The sequence below is a fragment of the Dromiciops gliroides genome, chromosome 3, assembly GCF_019393635.1.
Source record: "Dromiciops gliroides isolate mDroGli1 chromosome 3, mDroGli1.pri, whole genome shotgun sequence".
Classification (NCBI taxonomy): Eukaryota; Metazoa; Chordata; class Mammalia; order Microbiotheria; family Microbiotheriidae; genus Dromiciops; species Dromiciops gliroides.
This window is the reverse complement of record NC_057863.1, coordinates 283700237-283720717: the sequence shown is the minus strand read 5'-3', so window position 1 is coordinate 283720717 and position 20481 is coordinate 283700237. Positions and strand designations below refer to the sequence as shown.

General features: G+C 34.7%; 1 protein-coding gene across 1 annotated transcript in view; it reads right to left on the bottom strand.

Annotated features, from left to right (window-relative positions):
- Nucleotides 1-7496: 7496 nt before the first annotated feature.
- The window catches only part of CFAP47 (cilia and flagella associated protein 47), an 849402-nt gene continuing 836417 nt past the window's right edge, over nt 7497-20481 (bottom strand). Inside the window, 2 exon segments of the mRNA XM_043993472.1 lie at nt 7497-7657; nt 7660-7711. Coding sequence (XP_043849407.1) covers nt 7497-7657; nt 7660-7711 — 213 coding nt within the window.

Below are 20481 nucleotides of genomic sequence, written 5' to 3'. Positions count from 1 at the left end.
TCTCTCTCTCTTTCTCTGTATATACACATATGCATATATGCATATATATGCACATCTCTGTATGTATATCTGTATTTATACATATGTATGTCTATGTGTCTGTGCATGCCTACATATATACACACATAGACACAGACTCACATATATATACACACATACATACACATGAATGTGTATGTATGTGTGTGTATCTGTTGTATTTAAGAGGCAGTATGGCTTGCTGTACAGGAAGCTGAACTAGGAATCAGAAAAACCTGGGTTTCGGTCCCAACTTTTTACTGTCTGTGGAAGCTAGGGTAAGTAACAACCTATCAGTGCTCTGAGCAACTGTCTAAAAACTTTAAGGTACAAAGAAGGTGCCAACATATATTCATAAAGTCATAAAATAGCTTTCTAGAAACTCCTGATATCAATGAAATGGGAAGACCAGACTCTCTCCTCATACTTTATTACTCTGTAAATGTGATGTTTTCCTCCAATAGAATGTAAACATATATTCCTCCAATACCTCACACAGTGTCTAGTACATAGTAGGCTCTTAACAAATATTTATTGATTGATTTATTGAATGTAAATTCCTTGACATAAGGGGTCACCTCACTTTTCAATTTTTATCTCTTGTACCTAACATAGTACCTAGTACATAGTAGACAATCTGTTCCAGTTGAATGATTGATAGATGGTTCCCTGGTGGTATTTTGTAAATATTCAGGATTCACTTTCAGGGAGCTGATTCATGATGTCTGTACAGCTTTTATTTTCCCAGTATCTGTCTTACTTTTCATTCCTCTTTGCTCCATATTTTTGAATGTTCCCTCTCTGCTCTCCCTTTCCAATTAATCAATGAATAACTAATCTACTGAGGGCTGAGCTCTGTGTTAAATGTTGAGAATACAAAGAAATGTAAACAAAACAAAACACAACAACAACAAAAACCTAGTCCCTACCTTCAAGGAGTTCACATTCTAAGGCAGAAAGCAACATGTAAATAGGTGTATATAAGACTATCAACTAATATTTATTGAACCACTGTCAGGCATTGTGCTAAATCATGAGGATAGAAAGAAAGGTAAAAGACACTCTCTCATCTCTCAGTCTAATGGAGAAAACAACATGAAAACAACTATGTATAAATAAGCTATAGACACATTATCAGAAAAGAGAAAGCATGAAAATTAAGGGATATGAGAAAAGGTTCTTAGAAAATATGGGATCTTAGCTGAGAATTGAAGGAAGACAGAGAAGCTGGGAAGTGAGGATGAGGAGGGAAAAAGTTCCAGGTATGGAGTACTGTCAGTAAAAATACCCAGTCATGAGACAGAGTGTCGTATGAAAATAATAACAAGGAGGTCATTATCACTGTATTAAATAGTGTATATGTGTGTGTCTTTTTGTAGCATATATAAGGTATAAGACGTTGAAAATAGGAATTGGCTGGGTTATAGCAGGTTTTGAAAGAAAAATAAAGAAAATAATATTTGATACTAAAGGTCACAGAAAGACACAAATGTTAATAGAATGGGTTGGGAGGGGGAGGTGGAAAATTGTCAGATTTGTACTTGAAGAAAATCAATTTGACAGAAGAATTGAGGATAGAATAGAATGGGAAGACATCTTAGGCAAGTAGATCCCCCAACAGGCTACTAAAATATTTCAGATATCAGGTGATGTAACTTTAGAACAGAATAATAACAGTGTCATGGGAGAGAAGAGGGCATATTGAAGAGATGTTGCAACAGTATAATTGGCTGACCTTCACAAAAACTTCAATATTGGGAGTGAGGGGTGACAGAGATAGGAAAGAATCCAGGATGATTCCTAAGTTATTAGCATGAGGGACTAAGAAGATGGTGTTACCCTCTAAAGAAATAAGGAAAGTAGAAGGGGGCAGAGGTTAGGGGAAAATATAATGAATTCTGCTTTGGACATATTGAGTTTAAGATGTCCACTAGACATCTAGTTCAAGATTTTTAATAGCAGCTGAAAAATTGAGACTGAAGATCAGGATGGAATTTATGACTGGATAAATACATCTGAAAACCATTTGCATAGAGATGATAGTTGAAAACTGATAAACTGATGAGAATACCAAGTGAACTATTGTATAAGGAGAATAAAAGAGGACCCAGGACAGAGCCCTTTGAATCCTCATAGCTAACAAGTATTCCCTTGATGAAAATCCAGTAAAGACTGAGAAGGAATGGTCAGATAAGAAGAAAACCAGGAAAATGTCACTCAAATATAAAGAGAAATGTCACAAAAACCAAGTGAGAATATTAAAAAGAGTTTGATCAACAGTGTTAAAGGCTACAGAGTGTTCAAGAAGATGAGGATTAAGAAAATATCAATTGACAATTAAGAGAACATTGATAACTTGGGAGAAACAATTTCAGATGGATTATGAGGTTGGAAATTGGAAGCAAAATTGCAGGGAATTAAGAAGAGAGTTAGATGAAGCAAAGTGAAGGAATCTATTATAGATAGCTTTCTCAAAGAGTTTAGTCACGTGCAAAAAGCAACAAGATATGAGACAATTGTTAGCAGATGTGATATATCAAGTGAGGGTTTGTGATGATGGTGAAGAAATGGAGTTGTAGAGAGTAAGGAAATAATGAATGTACAAGTTACAGTTAAGTTTAAAAAGGGGGAGATGGTAGAGAAGGAAATCTTCTGGAATAGAGTGGATGAAAACAACTTGTGCACGTAGAGAGGTTTGCCTTGGAAAGGAAAAGGATCACCTCTTCATGTGAAACAGGAATAAAGGAAGAGAAAATGGTAGAAGATTTCTGAATGATAGGAGATGAAGATTAGGAAATAGAGAGTTCTATGTCTATGGCCTTAATATCTTCAGTAAAGTATAAGGCAACGTTCTCACTTAAGAAGGTAGGGGAAAAGGAAGGTATAGGAGGTTTAAGGAGGATGAAAAGTTTTGCAAAAACTGCTGTGGAGAGTGGGATAGTGAGTCAAATAAGGAAATGTAATGTGGTTATTTTTCTTCACTGAAGGCCCAGTTAAGATTATTTAACAGCAAAATTCCATGAATTTCTCTAACTTCTTTCAGCATTGTGTAAGCAGGATAGAGGTAGTGGATGATGGGAGTAATCTGGCCCTGAGGATTGACAAGATAAAATGTTTGATAAGATAAGGGATCCTGGGAATTGAGAAAAGAGGGCAGTTTAGAGTTGAACTGGTTCACTAAGGGGTCAAGTTCAAGAAGAGATAAGATTATAGCTCGTGGAGGAATGATGGCCTAAGGAAGAACTAAGGGGTTAAAGGATTAGAGGTAATGATAAAGATGAAGAAGTTGGGGGTTGTATGGCTGAGGGAGAAGTGTAATCACAACATTTTTTTTGATTAGATAAAGGAGTTCATGAACATGGAAGCGAGTTGTGAGTGACTGCAAAATCAAGGGTAGGATCAGCTCTGTTTACAGCTGAGGTCAGTGGAGGAGTAGATCATGGGAAATGAGTAACTTGAGGAACTATAAGGTTAATGTGTTTTAGGGAATATCAACATATGTTTTGAAATGCCCTTGTGTGAAAGCAGGAGTCAGGGAGGAGAGAAACACTGTAAACCAGGCAATAAGTTGATTGAGGAAGGAAGAAGAATGTTCTGGAAGATAGTAGGCAACAGTCACCAGAACCTTAATTGGGCCATACATTGGGATTGAATTAATATCAAAGAAAGAGACTGAATGATATGGGTAGAGGAAGTAGTAACGGAAAACAAGACATATTCTAACTCCTCAGTGCAACCCTTGAGTCAAGAGAGTTGGAAAGTGTAACCTAGCTATAGAGGGTGAGCTGGGAAGCTGTACCATGAGGAGGAAACCAAGTCTCACTGAATGCAGGAAGATGAAAGCAGTGGGAAAAGGAAAAGTTTGCAAGAAAAACAAGTTCTTTATTTCTGGAACAAGGCAAAGGATATTGAGGATGAATTATGTAGTTTGTCTCTCACCATCAAACCTTTCTGTTGGTAGTTCTGAGAGGCAAAGAACATAAAATAATCCCAGACAGTGAGTCCTGCCCAGAAATTTTCAGGCTCAGACATAGGAGACCAGGGTATTTGGGTTGCAGGACTTTTATACTCAGGGAAGATGAAGTGAAATGGAGAATTACATAGGAATCAGTCTCAAGTAAGCAGATCAACCACCTCTGAATACATCCATTATGAGGATAAGCATTGTTGGTACAGTTTCTCTGGTGTCAGAGAAGCTACAAATAATGAACATACTGAAAATTCCAGCTATTTCTGCCTACATATACTGCCTACTTCTACTCTTAGATAGACTGTATCTGTAGTTTTAAAATGATACTATGGAGTCTGGCTGAATGACTTTAGAGACTGTCCCCTTTCTGCCCTATTGCTCCATTTCTTGTTACCCCTCTAGAATGGAAGTTACTTTTAAAACCTGACTTATTAGGAGGTAGCAACTTTTAGATGGGTTATCCATGGGTCCAAGATTGGGCTGAAGGTTTGGGGGGCACAAAGCTTCAAGATAAAAAGGGGGTAGAATTGATAGTGGGTTGTCACAAATGTATGAGAACTATCCTGCCAATATGATTTCCTTATGTTAATGGAGTCATTTACAGTGCTCAATGGTGGTTGATAAGTAATTTATAATTTGTATGTCACTCCATCATCTGATGTTATATATTACATAAGATTTTTGTGTTTAGTTTACTGTATGCTATTCTGATTAGTGGCACTGTGTTCTGTATTTTCATTTTACCTAAATATGGGTGGTATATTATATAAAATGCTGCACCATAATAGGTTAATACGTTTTTTACCTGGGCATGTAACCTCTGTATTTTGTTTTCTACAAGTTTTTCATATGATACATTGCTTTATGTGTGACCTGTGTTCAACAGAATGCAGCTACAGGTTTAATGTCATAATTACTATCTAGCTTTCTGAGGCCTAGTTGTCTATACATGTTTTCCTCCATTCCTCTCCTTCTATTCACTCCAAACCTTTCCATTTGGTTTCCCACTTCATCATTCAACTAAAGCTGCTCTGTATCTAGTTTACTAATGATGACTTAATTTCGAAATGGGAAGTTTTATCTCAATATGAATCTTCTTGACACATCTGTTGTATGGTGACCCCACTGATTATCCTCTCCCAAAATATCCTCTTGTCTCTGGGTTTTGTGACACTAGTTTCTCATGATTTACCTCCTACCTATCTCATTCATTACTTATCAGTATCTTTTGTTTTTTCATCCTCCACAGTTTACCCCCCTAATTGAAGATGCCATGCCAAGTTTCTATCAAAGGACTTTTCTCTCCTGAAATTATCAGATCCCATGAGTGTAACTATTTATGCAGATGATTCCCTAATCTATATATCCACCCCCAGCCTTTTATCACCAATTTTCTCTTGGATATTTTAAACCAGATATCACAAAGACATCTTAATATCCACATATCTAATAGTGAACTCAATATCTTTCCCCCTAAAACCCTCCTTCTCTGCCAAGCTTCTCTATACCTATTTAAGGTACCACTTTACACCCATTCTCCCATGTTTGTATCAGCATTATCCATGTCTTTACTCTTCTTTACCCCATAGATCCACTCACCAAATTTTCCCATTTGCTTTATATCCTTTCTCACATCTAACCCCATTCTTTTCTCTCATGTAACTATTGCCCTAGTTCATTCATTCATGAGATTCCATAATCCTTTTGAGTAAGAATTGTTTCAATTACAATTGTACTTATGGCTGCAACACCTAGCACAGTGCCTGGCATTTAGTAGCTACTTAATAAAAAATGCATTCATAGTGCTTTATTAGCTCTAAAATGAAAGAATTTGATTAGATCATCTATAAATTCCACCTCCTCCCAGCCCTAAATCCTCTTATCTTTCTTTGTTGACAGAAAATAAATCCCTACTAAGTTGTTTTTTGTTTTATTTTTTTTCGTGAGGCAATTGGGGTTAAGTGACTTGTCCAGGGTCACACAGCTAGTAAGTGTCAAATGTTTGAGGCCGGATTTGAACTCAGGTACTCCTGACTCCAGGGCTGGTGGTCTATCCACTGTGCCACCTAGGTGCCCCTATCTTCTTAATTAACATATTAATGCATTTAAAACAAATAAGCTTTATACCATTATTTGGAACCCATTTCAAATTTTCTTAAGCTATATTCAAATTCTTCAGAATAGTGCAACTTGAATCAGCTGATGGAGGAAAACTCAGTTCCTCCCTTTTTCAACCCCCAGGAATATAGGGCTTATTGTCTCTATTGCATGTACACTAATCTAAAGTACTCAGATGTTGCAGATTGGACAGTAATCATGCTTCTCAGCTGGTACAATAAAAAGAGGTTTAACATTATTTAAATATTGGGAATTACTGTAAACATCCCAAATCTAAAAGCAATTAAGACTCTAAACAGGTGCTGGGGAGAAGTATTTGAGCTTTATTAAGGGATTTGAGAACCGGTATGAAGAATTTCTCGTGAATGTTGTAATGACCCCACCAAAGAACAGGAGAGAAAAATAGTGTATCAAACAAATCTATACTATACACCCAACCTGACTTGGGGGAGAAGGCAGAGTGGTATAGGAACTTGAATGGTAAATACCAAGCATTATTTTTCACCAATTTACAGAATTTTATATATCCTCTAGTCTTAACTCTTATATTATATATAATATTCTTTATGTAGGTGAAGCATATTTTCATTGTGTCTAAGATCACAATACTAAGTTCTGGCACTGACAGTAAGTAAAGGTCTCCAAATGTGTCATAATTTTCTGTCCACTAACTATTGTAAAATGTTGCACAATGATTGAGCCAAAGGGATCCATCATTGGGTTTTGCCCAGCCACTGGCTACTGAGAAATAAAGATGGTAGCATTTTCTGTTTCTGGGACTTGTAATAACTACTGTCACAGTCCCATTCCTGAATGAGCTTGGGGATATTTCAAAAATAGATATTATGTAGGCATATATACATATACACATTTATATGTGTTAATTTTTAAATTACTTCTTTGGAAAATTATGCAAAATATGCAAAACATAAAAATGAAATAAAAGAAAAATCTTTCACATTGCTTAGCAATCCATTCCTTCACAGTAAGTTAATTTTATGTTTAAAGTTTAAACGTTCCTAAGCTATGTCAATGTGAGGAATTGAGGTTTTAAAGCAACATCAGTATGAGAAACAGCTTTTTCACTGAAACTCATTTTCATTTTGACTATAAATGCATTCCTGTATTTTAAAAGTTAGCAGATGATGATATTTAGAGATTTGAAGTCAATTGCGTAATATGCACATGCCAATCTACCTAAAAACACATAACAGGAGAATAGAATTATTATGATTATTTTCACCATATAAAATGAAAGCAAAAGTATAGAAGATATTTGAACTATTCTGTATTGTCTCTATTACTCCCTAGAAGTATTAAAAATGAATAGACAAATAAGATGATGGAAATATTGCAATTGCTTTTGAAGGCAATTATATACCTAAACATTTTATTTTTTTTTTCTTAAGACCAAAGGAGCACCTTTTATGGTTGAGGACACCCCTGTGGTGATTAGTTTAATGTTTTCTTGGAGGAAGTTGCGCTGATGAACTGGGATGGTTCTCAAGTTCTTATTAATGCAATCAATTCTGGCTGGTACATTATATGGTGTACTGTGTTTGGTGGCAGCCCATTGATTTGATACATCCAGTAGATATTTTCTGTCTGGAAACAAAGAGGGGAAAGGTTTTATGTGAAGCATTCATGGTCTAATAGGGAAAACATTTGAAACAAAACAAACAAAATGCTTAAAGTAATGTGCAAATTAGAAAGTCATTTGTTTTTCTCTATGCAGTGCACATGGAGAGTACGGAAATAGATCCTCACCCATAGGGAAAAACTATTAACTTGCACAACATGCAAGAGAAGTCGCTTTATTTTAAGAATGAAGAAGCATTTACTAAAAATACACACATAGTCACAAACCTGCCCTGCAGGTGGTTATATCATTTTTTTCTCTATATGCATTATTATTTTTTTTGGTGGGAGGTAGGGGGAGAGAAGAAAAGTGAATGTAAAAAATGGAGGCAGGGTGTCTATATAGTTTGTGACAGGATCATTTTTAAGCATAAACTATGACTAATTGAAAGAACTGGTTGCAAAATTGATTTACAAAACAATTTTATTACTGCATTTCAATTAACTATGAATTTATGGATAGAATATTAGACTCATTCACTCACTGGGCATCTGCTACTATACCCAATTTTGACTCCAGGAAACAGGATGCTTCTTCCAGGTGTAGCTAGTTCCTCCAATCTCATCTCCATGCTGTTACTTCCAGCCTTGAATTACACCTCTTCCCTCAGCCTTCTCTTCCCTCTCATTAGGGGTTTGGGGGGTGGGGGAAGAGCTGGGAGATGATTCCTAAAATCCTCCCAATTCTTTCCTTTATAGAAATACGAATATGTTTGGTTTCAACTCCAGCGAACAAGATGTCCCCTCCCCAGGAACCTATTGGTCTCCCCTAGTCTCCTTTTCCCCTCTGTTTTCTTCTTTCTTTTTGTATATTGTCTCTACTTGTTAGATTGTAAACTCTTTCAGGGAAGGGACTATCTTTCTTTTTATTAACTGTAGCCTTAGCACCTAGGATAGTGCCTAGCCCATAGTAGTTGTTTAATAAATGTTCATTGCATTAGATCCAGCTAAGAGCCGAGATGATCATGGTTTGATCATGTCTTCCACAATGATTGTTTGATTACAGATGCCTTCTTTAACTTATTGGAGCTTTAATTGGCTCTCCTATAAAATAGAAATAATTCTACGTAGAGTACTGATGCAAATGACTATTGGGTGACTAAATGACATGCTGGTAAATATGTTATAACTAGCTGTTCCCCCACAAAAATGTGACCAAAACACACTTTTTAAGTTATTGACAATTTTCCATTTTTTTTCTTAAATCTAGACAATCAACAAAACAATAAATTCAAGCTCTAATTGTAGCATTAGCTGCTTTCTAAATCTAAATGTTTACTGATAATTTTTACAATCCACTCTCAGAGTCACTTTGAGCTGTCTGCAGCACACTCACATTTCAACCATGAAATCTATAGAATTTATATGTTTCTGCTTATAGAAATTCAAGTAAGAAGACTTTGTATAGGGACCTGGTTATGAAATATCTCATTACTGCTATGTATATGCATAGGGGATAGCATTGAATATGGTAATCATTTTCTAGTTTACTGTCTTTTATATGCCAAAACCACAATATTCTTGCTTTCACTCTTTATAGCAGCTAGCCTTTATTTATGCATTTTTGCCTTTCATATTTCTTGCTGATTCTCTTCCATAATACTCTTTTCCTCATTAAAATGTCTTTGTATTAAAACACACACGCCCTCAAGTCCAACTCAAGGATTTCCTTGTTCTTTCAAGTATCAGCTCAAGCACCACCTGGTACTCTCACCTCCCAGGCCCTTCTCCAGGAAATCTATCATATTTATTATGCACATCTTCTATATATACTTCTTAATTCATGTGTTAGCTCCCTGATGATGATTGAGCTAAGAGTGTCCATATGTATTGCCTTTTGAGCACTTGGAACTTGGTGAAGAGTATCTGGCTCTTCCATAATGGAGGATGCAAAACACATGAGGAAGAAGTAGCTTAATTGTTTTTCTAGGAATGTACACAGCATATATACATGAGGTAAGGAAGGGGCATCAAGAGCCAGTTCTTCCAGAAAGAGTGGGAGGAAGAAAAGACAAATAGTGGTTGTTGAAGTCTACTTGCCTGAAGGGTTCTCTAGGATGTTATTTTCATATTGACCCTAACAGTAGAGAGGTCTACAGTCTTCTAAGGATTGCACCTGAGGAATGAGGAAGAACTTTTTCAGAGGTGTTCACTATTACCTACCTCTGGATATTTACATGGATCAAATGATACTGACAGACAAAATCTAGAAACTGATGATAGAGCTTATGAAGATATGTGTAAGAATCTGAACTCTTAGGACCACAGGTGGTAATTCCCTAAGTGCCTTCCATTTGAAAGCAGGACTCTGGAACAGAAAGATGGCATTGTGATACAGCCAGCTGCTTAGAACATGGAATCTCATAAGAGGATTTTAAATTTCTGGACCACATTTTAAAATATAAGAATTAAATTATTTTGGTCAGGAATGATGTAATGCTTAACTAGGACTGGGAGAAATCACATTTGCCTAATGAGAAAACTTGTATGAACTGAAGCCAAGTAAGAAAGCTAAATCAGGAAAATATATGCAAAATGATTTGTATTTTAAATGGAAAGAACAACAGCAAACAAATGAATGAATACTGTTAATGATAATGATAAAATGATTCATCTTTGAGAAAGTTGGAAATGTGCCTCCCTCCCAATCTTTTGCAAAGGTGGAATATTATGCATGTGGAACTTTGGAAACACTTCAGACTTAGCTAACATATAACATACGTATATACATGCATACAGACAGAAATAATGGATATATAGATATATAAAGGTTCACCTCAATCAAACACTGGTTCTCTAGAAGAGTCACGTTGGTGTGGTTCTCCTAGATTTTAAGACCTTAGTGTTTCTCCCCTTAAAATTGCTTGGTGGATTCAGGTCTTTTGGAAAGGCAATTTTTTTTCCAAATAGTGTAATCAGAAGAATAGATCACAAAGCATTTTCCCCAATACAGGGTTACAGTCTTCCATAAATATATAGAGAGAATTTGGAGGGAAGGGAACAGGGAATAGGCATGAACTGAAAATACATGGTCCAGAGCACATTTATAGGAACACAAGTGGCCAAAGCAAGTACAACCTTGGCAGTGAAGAGATTTAATACCCTTTGTCCTATGGAGTTCCCTCACTATTTTGGGGTGTAGGGGGTGGAGTGGATCACATTCACAATGGATAACACAATTACAATGGATGAGATTACTGTACAGGCTCAGCTGACCTAAGTTTTCATAAAGTGTGGCTGGGCAAGTCAATCTACTGCTGAACCTGTCTGGGCTATAGCTGCCAGACTGGGCCCAATAGGTTGCTTACAACAGGACCAATTCCCTGAATGTCACTGGCTTGCTCTTTAATGGTAAGCACAGTCCTTTTCCACTTTTAGTCACTGTTTTGGGTGAGTGGCAGTGTGCCGTCTTTAATCTAGGGCAAAGACTTAGCTTAGGATCAGCAGAATAATCTTCCTTTTGGCTTCCTCATTATCTGCTTTTCACCATCTCACCTTCAGTCAGGCAGTTGGGAAAAAATCTTGTTTCTTCAGTTTAACAATCTTTCCAAGTTCCCTTTCCCTCAGTGAAAGGGAATAATAAGAGCTGGCATTTGTATAGTATTTACTCTGCACCAGATACCAGGCTAAAAATGCTTTACAAATATCATCTCATTTCATTCTCACAATAACTAAAAAAGGTAGATGCTATGATTATCTCCATTCTACAGATGAAGAAATTAAGGCAAATAGAGGTTAAGTGACTTACCCAGGGTCACATATTTAGTACTGAGGCTGGATCTAAGATTCGGGTCTTCCTGACTCCAGACTCTTTCTACTTAGCTGACTCAAACTGCGACTTTTCCCTTAAGTGAGTAGAGTTTCACGCTCCCATAGTCTTTTTAGGATCTTATAAATATGAGTAACTAGGGAAAAATCTATTAATGTATTCTGTGTCCAGAAGGCAACTGTATATATTTAAGAGTGATGTCCTTTCTAGGAAAGGGTGGTATGTGTGTGTGTGTTTGTGTATACACACATATGCATATAATATTTCTATATATAATGCACTTATGTGTATGGCTGTATATACACTACATATATCATATTCTGTTTATTAATTAAATTAAACATTTCCTAGTCTTGAAGATCAAAGTAATCCATGTGATTACTCATCCTCTGGGACCCTTATATATGTTTCTCAGTAATTCATGAGAGGCTACAACCAAAAGTCCAGGAATTCCTTCAATTTCTGTTGACATTGGGAGGATGCCAATGGAGCAAATGGGATTTCTCTCCAGTAGTCTCTTGATCTTGCCAAATCTTTTCATTTATAAATTTTTATTTTATCTTTTACTCTAATTCTATTTGTAATGTATTGCAGCCTACTTACAACTATCATGTCTTCTCTATTGTCCTTAGGTTGATAATAATTTTCATGGCTTCAGAGACTGTAATGATTTATGAATCAGCCATACAACTTTATGGGTAGAATTATTGACATTAAAAATGTGACCTTTGTTTTAGGGAAAAGTTTAGGGGCAATTTAAACAATTTGTAACATCTCAAAGGCAATACATCATATCCCTCTTGTACAATTCTGCACCTAGCTCATTGTCTATTTGCAAATGAATAAAATTATATATAAACAAAGACCCATCTTAATATTTGTCCAGATATGTGAAATATGTGTACACACATATACACATAAAGTGATTAAGCAGATATTATTCATCCACTTGGATTTTTTGTTTATTTTTGCTGTACAGGTAACTTTTTTAGTAGTTATTTATCTTATCCTTGAGGCTCTCCAATGGTCTAGGGCTTAATGCAACCAAAATAATGTCAGCCACAAACAAAATGATTCTAGAGAACCTCAATGTCATAAGGAATTTCTTCTTCAAATGTCACTTTACATTGCATCTCTTTCATGAAGATGGCAAACACTTTTGACAAGAATACATTTTTGTTTGATACTTCACTTACTTAATCATCAGGATGGTGTTGAGTGGGATCTCATATCTCTAAACCTTTCACCAACTATATGATGGAAAATATTGTCAAGCAAAAAGAAATGGTAATCCCCACCCGTACGGAGATTACATTTGAATGTTGAAAGATACCAGGTTAAAAATAGCTGAAAATCTAGGGGAAGGTCAGGTGAGAAAGAAGACCCATGGTGGATGAGTTTTGAGAGCCAGAAGCAGAGCTAGTGAAGGAGTTAGCATAGGCATGACCAGGGGACTTTATTTAAATGGAGGGTTCCAAGAAGAACTCAGAAATCAGAGAGAGGGGGTTTCAGAGGCAGTGGGTCCATTTTGAAATATCTCATGAATACCCTTTTTCCCTCTAATATATTTTTTAAGAATGTCCTTGATATATGTATAATTTATTTATATAAATTAATATATTGGGAGAGAGAAAGCATATAGATTGAATGGTATTAATTTTTAATTACTTACAATCTTCTCCATTTAAAAAAAAATCTGTTCTCTGATGCATTTGATCTTTAAATGTCCTTGGGATGAGTGCTTAATTAAGTTTCTAGCTAAGTTTACTTATAGTAGTTTTATCCTCCACTACTACTCTCTGATTTATGAGGAAATAATGTTAATAATCTTCTATCTTCTTTCTCTATAACAATTTTTTCAAACCAGTTGACATTATTTATTTATTTTTTTTTTTGCGGGGCAATGGGGGTTAAGTGGCTTGCCCAGGGTCACACAGCTGGTAAGTGTCAAGTGTCTGAGGTCGGATTTGAACTCAGGTACTCCTGAATCCAGGGCCGGGTGCTTTATCCACTGCGCCACGTAGCCGCCCCTCAAGTTGACATTATAAAGTGAGGCTGCCCTTATATTTCTTTATCTTTATGGAAGTCACATATGACCTCTCTTAGGTGCCATGGAGTTTTATTTTAGTCTCCTATAGTCATTGACTTATCCTAGCTAAAGTGTTGTTTTTTGTTTTTGTTTTTGTTTTTGTTTTTGTTTTTGGGGGGGAGTAATGAAGGTTAAGTGACTTGCCCAAGTTCACACAGCTAGTAAGTGTCAAGTGTCTGAGACTGGGTTTGAACTTGGGTCCTCCTGAATCCAGGGCTGGTGCTTTGTTGACTGTGCCACCTCACTGCACCCCTAAAGTTTTATTTTTGAAGTTTGTTGCCTAATCTTCCATTTAAATCTCATTTTCTGCAATAATAATCTTGTTTAGATATATCGTGTTCAAGTTGTTTCACTTCAAAGACATGATTCTCACATTAATCTTCTATTTTAAAGAGAAACGTTTGCCTGAAGAAATCAAAAAACAAAAAAACAAAAACAAAAACAAAACAGGGGCAGCTAGGTGGTGATTCAGAAGGACCCAAGTTCAAATCCAGCTTCAGACACTTACTTACTAGCCTCATTGTCCTGCAAAAAAAAGAAAAAAGACAATTAAGCAGTGAAGGGTGAAACAAAAGCAATATTATAATAAGAATACTACCAACCACCTGGAGAAAACTAGGAAATAGTCACAAGCCTGGCAAGTAACCATGCTAAAGTACTGATTGTACTCTATTATCTTGACACCTGCTGGAACTCTCTCTGCCTACCTTGATCTTAACCCAAAGAGGTGGAGAAGTGATAGCAAACTCTCCCTGTATAAAGCAGAATATGTAATAAATCATTGTCTTGCCTTAGTAATGAGTTCATTCCTCAAAATATAAAATAAGGTGTGAGAGAAACTGAAAGTCTAGAATTTAATCTGATAAATGAGGAGAAAATATTTGTAGAAATAGAAATTATGTAAACCTTGGAAAAAGTTACTATCCAATCTTAGAATTCATCATGTTGTTGTTCAGTGATTTTAGTCATGTCCAACTATTCATGAATACATTTGGGGTTTTCTTTTTTTTTCTTTTTTTTTGTGGGGCAATGGGGGTTAAGTGACTTCCCCTGGGTCATACAGCTGGTAAGTGTCAAGTGTCTGAGGCCGGATTTGAACTCAGGTACTCCTGAATCCAGGGCCAGTGCTTTATCCACTGTGCCACCTAGCCACCTCCTGGGGTTTTCTTAACAAAGATTCTTTAGTTACTTTACATTTTCTTTTCCAGCACATTATATAGATGATGAAACTGAGGCAAACAGGGTTAATTGACTTGCACAGTGTCACACAGTAATGTCTGTAATTATATTTGAATTTAGGTCTTCCTGACTCCAAGCCTGGCATTGTATTCACTGCATTATATAATATGTTCCTAACATTTTGAAAAGATTAAATTGAAAGGGCAGATTGACTGCAAAATGCATAAAATATCTGGGAATTAACATTCTGAGGTGCATAAGAGATATCTATAGATTCAATTATGAAGTATTCCTCAGAGAAATAAAGGACAATTTACATAGCTGGAACAATATGTGGTACTTATTGCTAGGCCTTCCAATATAATAAAAATCACAATAATCCCAAATATTACCCAGGCTTGGTTGAGCATGACCAGACCAGGTATCATGGAACCTGTACTGTGTCCCCTACTATGTGGACAGCAGAAGGCTCTTTTGATTGGTTGCCTGGGTCTTAATTAAAATTGGTGTGACTGAGGTATTGATTCTCTTTCTGTACCTATTCTATTGGTTACACACAGAAGGTAAGGATCTCAGGCCCCCAATAGTTGATGAGGACAGGAGTTTCCTTGTTCCATGTCTGTTACATAGTCTCCAAGAAATGGGCCTTAATTTGTTTATTTTTGTTCTGTATTGTTGGTCCTCTTTTGTTTCAGATGGTGCTGGAAATAATCTTTACAAGCTCAGTAGTTCAAAACATGACAACCTTGGAGCCAGGATTGCAGGCAAAATGTTGGAGTTAGCCAGCCCAACATAGTAGTCCTGAGAAGCCAAGGTGCCTGAAACTCAACTTTGTAGGATGTGTAGATGACAAAATGTGGCTGTTCTGTATGAGAAGCAAATTCACTTATTAACTTAATCCCCTTTCCTTTCTCCAAAGACTGAGGTGGTACAAAGTGGATGTGAGGATTATGCTTCCCACATGTTAGCCTAGTAAATTTGTATATTCCTGATTGTACCTTCTGGAGTAAATAGTTCTATGTAAAACACTGATCAGATTGATAGTGGTTAATGGAAATAGGGTTGTAAGGGCCACCTTTTAAGATTGAGGAAACATCATCATTAAGAGCTAAGGACAATAGCAGAGAGCCTAAATATACTAAGCAGCCCTCTTAAGGATACAGGAGAATCCAGAGAACAAGGGGAAACAAGAGTGAAAAGGTAGAGGGGGTTAGCTTTGGTACAATAATTTACACTTTTAATGCTATGCCAATCAAATTACCATATAAATTTTTCAGAGAACTTAATAAATTATTTGAATTTGAAAAAATAAGATACAAAACATTGCTGTTAATGAGGAAAAAAGTAGGTTTGAAGGAAGAATAATCCTTCCAAATTCAAACTGTATTGTAGAGCATCAGTAATCAAAACTGTCCAATACTGGTTAAAAAAAATAGAGAAATAGATCAATGAAACAGACCAGACAAAGGATAATCAGAAACAATAGAACACAATAACTCAGTATTTGATAAATTTTAAAAAATAAATCACATAAAAAAAAAGAAAGAGTCCTTATTTTATAAAAACTGCTGTGAAAACTAGAAAGTAGTCAGGCAGAAATTAGGCTTAGACCAGTATTTTATACTGTATTCTACAATACACAAATAAAAGATCATACTATAAGAATTACTAGGAAAGCAGATCATATATGTCTCAAAGCTATGGGTAAGAGATATATTCTTAACCAAATAAGAAATAGATTCAATTGCAAAAGATGAAGTAGATAAAGTTGATTACATAAAACTGAAGACTTTCTAAAGAGAGAAAATGAATTAACTTGGATAATAAAGGGAATGAAAGAATGTTGGGAAGCTTCATATCAAATATATTTGATAAAGTTTTGGTAATACATATGTATGTGTATATAAACATACAAGTGTGTATACACACAGTTATGTACACACAGAGACATGCACATATGTTTATTATATAGACACATAGATAGATGATATATATATATAGATATCTATATCTATATCTATATCTATAGATATAGATATATATGACTGACAGTCATACTCCAGTAGATAAATTGCCAAAGGATATGAACAAAGAGTTGTCAATGAAGAAATGCAAAGTATTTTGAACCACATGAAAAAATTCTCCAAATAATACTAAAAGAAATGCAAATAAAAACAAACCTGAGCATTTTACCTCATATCCTAAAACTTGGTGAAGATGGCAAAAAAATTAGCAATAATAAATGTTGGAGGGGTAGTGGAATGATAAGATTTTGAAATGGTATAACCACTTGGAAAAACAATATTAAATTATGCAAATAAAATTATTAATATACCCAGACATTTTAGATGGAGATTCCATTACTAGATTTATACCCTGAGAAAGCTTTCAAAAAGGAAAAAGTACTCATGCACACCAAAATATCTGTCAGCATTTTTTTGATATTGCAAATATTTGAAAATAAATGGATGCCCGTCTATTGGGGAATTCCTAAACAAATTATGGTACATGAATGAAATGGAATATTATAATGCTGTAAGAAATTATACATGGTATGAAATGGAGAAGTAAGAAAAGTTTTATTGGATTTAACATAAAGTGAAATAAACAGATGTAATAAAATAATATATACAATGAATAGAGAAGTTTAAACACCAAGAAACATGAAATGGTGTGTTTTTTTTTTCCTTTCCAATATTACTAGTTCTTAGTCTATAACTGTCTCTGTTTTTACTCTTCCTGGCTTAGGTGTCAGTATCATATTTGTTTCACAAAAGGAGTTTGGCAGGACTTCTTCTCTGTTTATTATTTCACAACAATTATTGAATATTGAAATTAATCGATCTTTAAATAATTGAGAGTATTCATGTGTAAATCCATCCAATCCTGGTGCTTTTTTTCTTAGGAAGCTCATTCATGGTCTGTTCTAATTCTTTTTTCTAAATAGGAATATTTATATATTCAATTTACTCTTCTGCTTATCTATGCAAGTCATTTTTTTTATAAATATTGTTCCATTTCACTTAAATTTCTAACATTTTTGGCATAGAATGGGGCAAAAATATATCCTTATATTTACTTTAATTTCATTTTATTAGTTGTATATTCACCCTTTTCATTTTTATATAAATTATATGGCTTCTATCTTTTTAAAAATAAACTTAACCAATGATTTATATGTTTTATTGATGTTTTCATAAAACCAACTCATAATTGTACTTATTAATTCAATGTTCTATATGCAATTTTTAAATTTCAGCTTTAATTTTTAGGATTTCCAATTTAGTGTTTTATTTTAAATTGTATACCCAATTCATTGGTATCCTCTTTCTTTATTTTATTATATATACATTTATTATAATATAAATTTTCTTTTGATTATTGTTTTTGCTGCATCCCTTAGGGTTTAATAAAATTACTGACTCTTTCTATGATTTTTTCTTTAATCCACTCATTCTTTAAGATTAGGCTGTTTAATCCCCAATTAGGTTTTAATCTCTGTTTCCATGGTCCCTTATTAAATATAATTTTTATTCCATTGTGATGTGAAAAGAATGCACTTAATAACTCTTGTTTTTTTAACTATAAAATGTTAATGTCATAAAATATCACCAATGTTTGTAAACATACCATGAACCACTGTGAAAAAAAGGTGTATTTCTTTCTCATTCACTTCTCTCTAGATATCTACCATATCTAGCTTATCTTAAATTTTATTCACTTCTTTAAAGTCTTATTTGTTTTTGGTTAGATTTATCAAGTTCTGAGAGGGGAAGATTAAAAGTCCCCTTTGCTACTAGTACTACTATCTATCTCCAGTATCATTTAACTTTTCTTTTATTATTAATCTATATCATAATAAAAGACAAAATTTCTAGAATTATTTTACTGGTTATATAAGAGTCCCCACTAATATTTACATAGTGCAAAATAGTTATTACTTGAAAATGAGCAACAGAACAGTTAACCTTCATATAGCAAAGAAACAACAGAATTTTTAAAAACCTTCATGTTGTAATTGACACTAAAGTTGCCAACTTTATACTATAGAATAGGTATATAGATAAATGTGGCATTTCTCTAGGAGTTAATTAAAATAAAGGAACACACTATTACACATAAGATATGGACACTCTGAAGGTGAGATGTGCCAACAGTAAGTTTTCAGTACTTGGGATTCAAATTTCAATTTAACTTTTCTTTTAAAAATTATTGATGCTATATAATTTGGTGTGTATATGTTCAGTATTTATATTGTTTCATTATCTATGGTGCCTTTTATAAAAATATAGTTACCTTGTTTATCTCCACCCCTCCATTTTAACTCTATGTGTATTTCTCATTCTTAAATGTGTTCCTTGTAAACAAAATATTGTTGGGTTCTGATTTCTAATACATTCTAATATATTTCCCTTTTATGGGTAAATTCATTCCATTCACATTCAAAGTTATAATTACTATTTACTTCCATCCTATTTTTATTCACTATTGTTCTTCAGGGCATCTTTTTTTACCTACTGCTATTATCTTATCCTCTCCCCTTATGTTTCTATTCCTTATTCTACCCACAGTTCTGAGTCCCTTCCTTATCTTCTTCTCCACCCTCCTAAATCTTAATCTCTCCTTCTAAAAGTCCCTCCCTTAATCTGTCCCTTAGTCCTCTTATTCCCTTATGAGTTTCTTTATATAAGTTTAGAAAACTTTTATATATTTTGTATATATATCTTGTTCCCTCTTTAACACAGATCTGAAGGGAGTAAAGTTTTAGCACTACCAGCTTTCCACATATACCTGCATCATCTGTATCAGTTCTTTACTTCATACCCCATTTCTATGATATACTCTTTTACCTTTTCCCAAATTTCTTTATTTTTTTTAGAATCACCCCATCATATACAACTTTACACAACCTTTCTTTCAAACTACCCTGATGATGACAATTTTAAGAATACTGATAATATTTTCATATATAAGAAGTTAACAGTTTGACTTTAATCAGTTGCTTACAGTCTTTAATCTTTTCCTTATATTTCTTTTGGATCATATTATATATGGGATTTTCCACTGAGTTATTGTCTTTTTATCACAAAAATCTTCTTCTTTCAGTATATTAAAGGTCCATTTTTTTTTCATTCAGGAGTACACCTAATTTTGCCGGGTAAGTTATTCTTGACCATAAACCCAGCTCTTTTGTTCTTTGAAGTATAATGATCTAAGATTTAATGATCTCTTAGTGTAGCAGGTGCTAGGTCTTGCAAAACCCTGATTGTATCTCCACATTATTTTTTTTGTCTTGCTACTTACAAAATTTTCTCCTTAAGCTCAGAGTTTTGAAACTTGTCATAACATTTTGCCCTGAGGTGCCATATAATAAAAGACTTTATTGCTGCAATGATTGATCCTCTGGTCTGCTGGTTCTAAGTGGTCCTATGGTGATCAAAAGGTATATGGCATGATGCCTTCATTCTATTACCTCAGCCTGAGCCACTTTTCTCAGCACATTATCACCAAAATGCCCCTCTCTGCTGGTTTTACCTTTCCTGGTGCCACCATAATAGTTTTATTTATAGCTTCCCTACATATCCTGGGAGAGGACTGTCATTGGCCATGAATCAATAATATAGGCTAGAATCTTCTGAATGTTAGGCTATTTGATCTGTGTAAACTCTCAATTTTCAACCTCGTGTGTCAAAGGCTAAT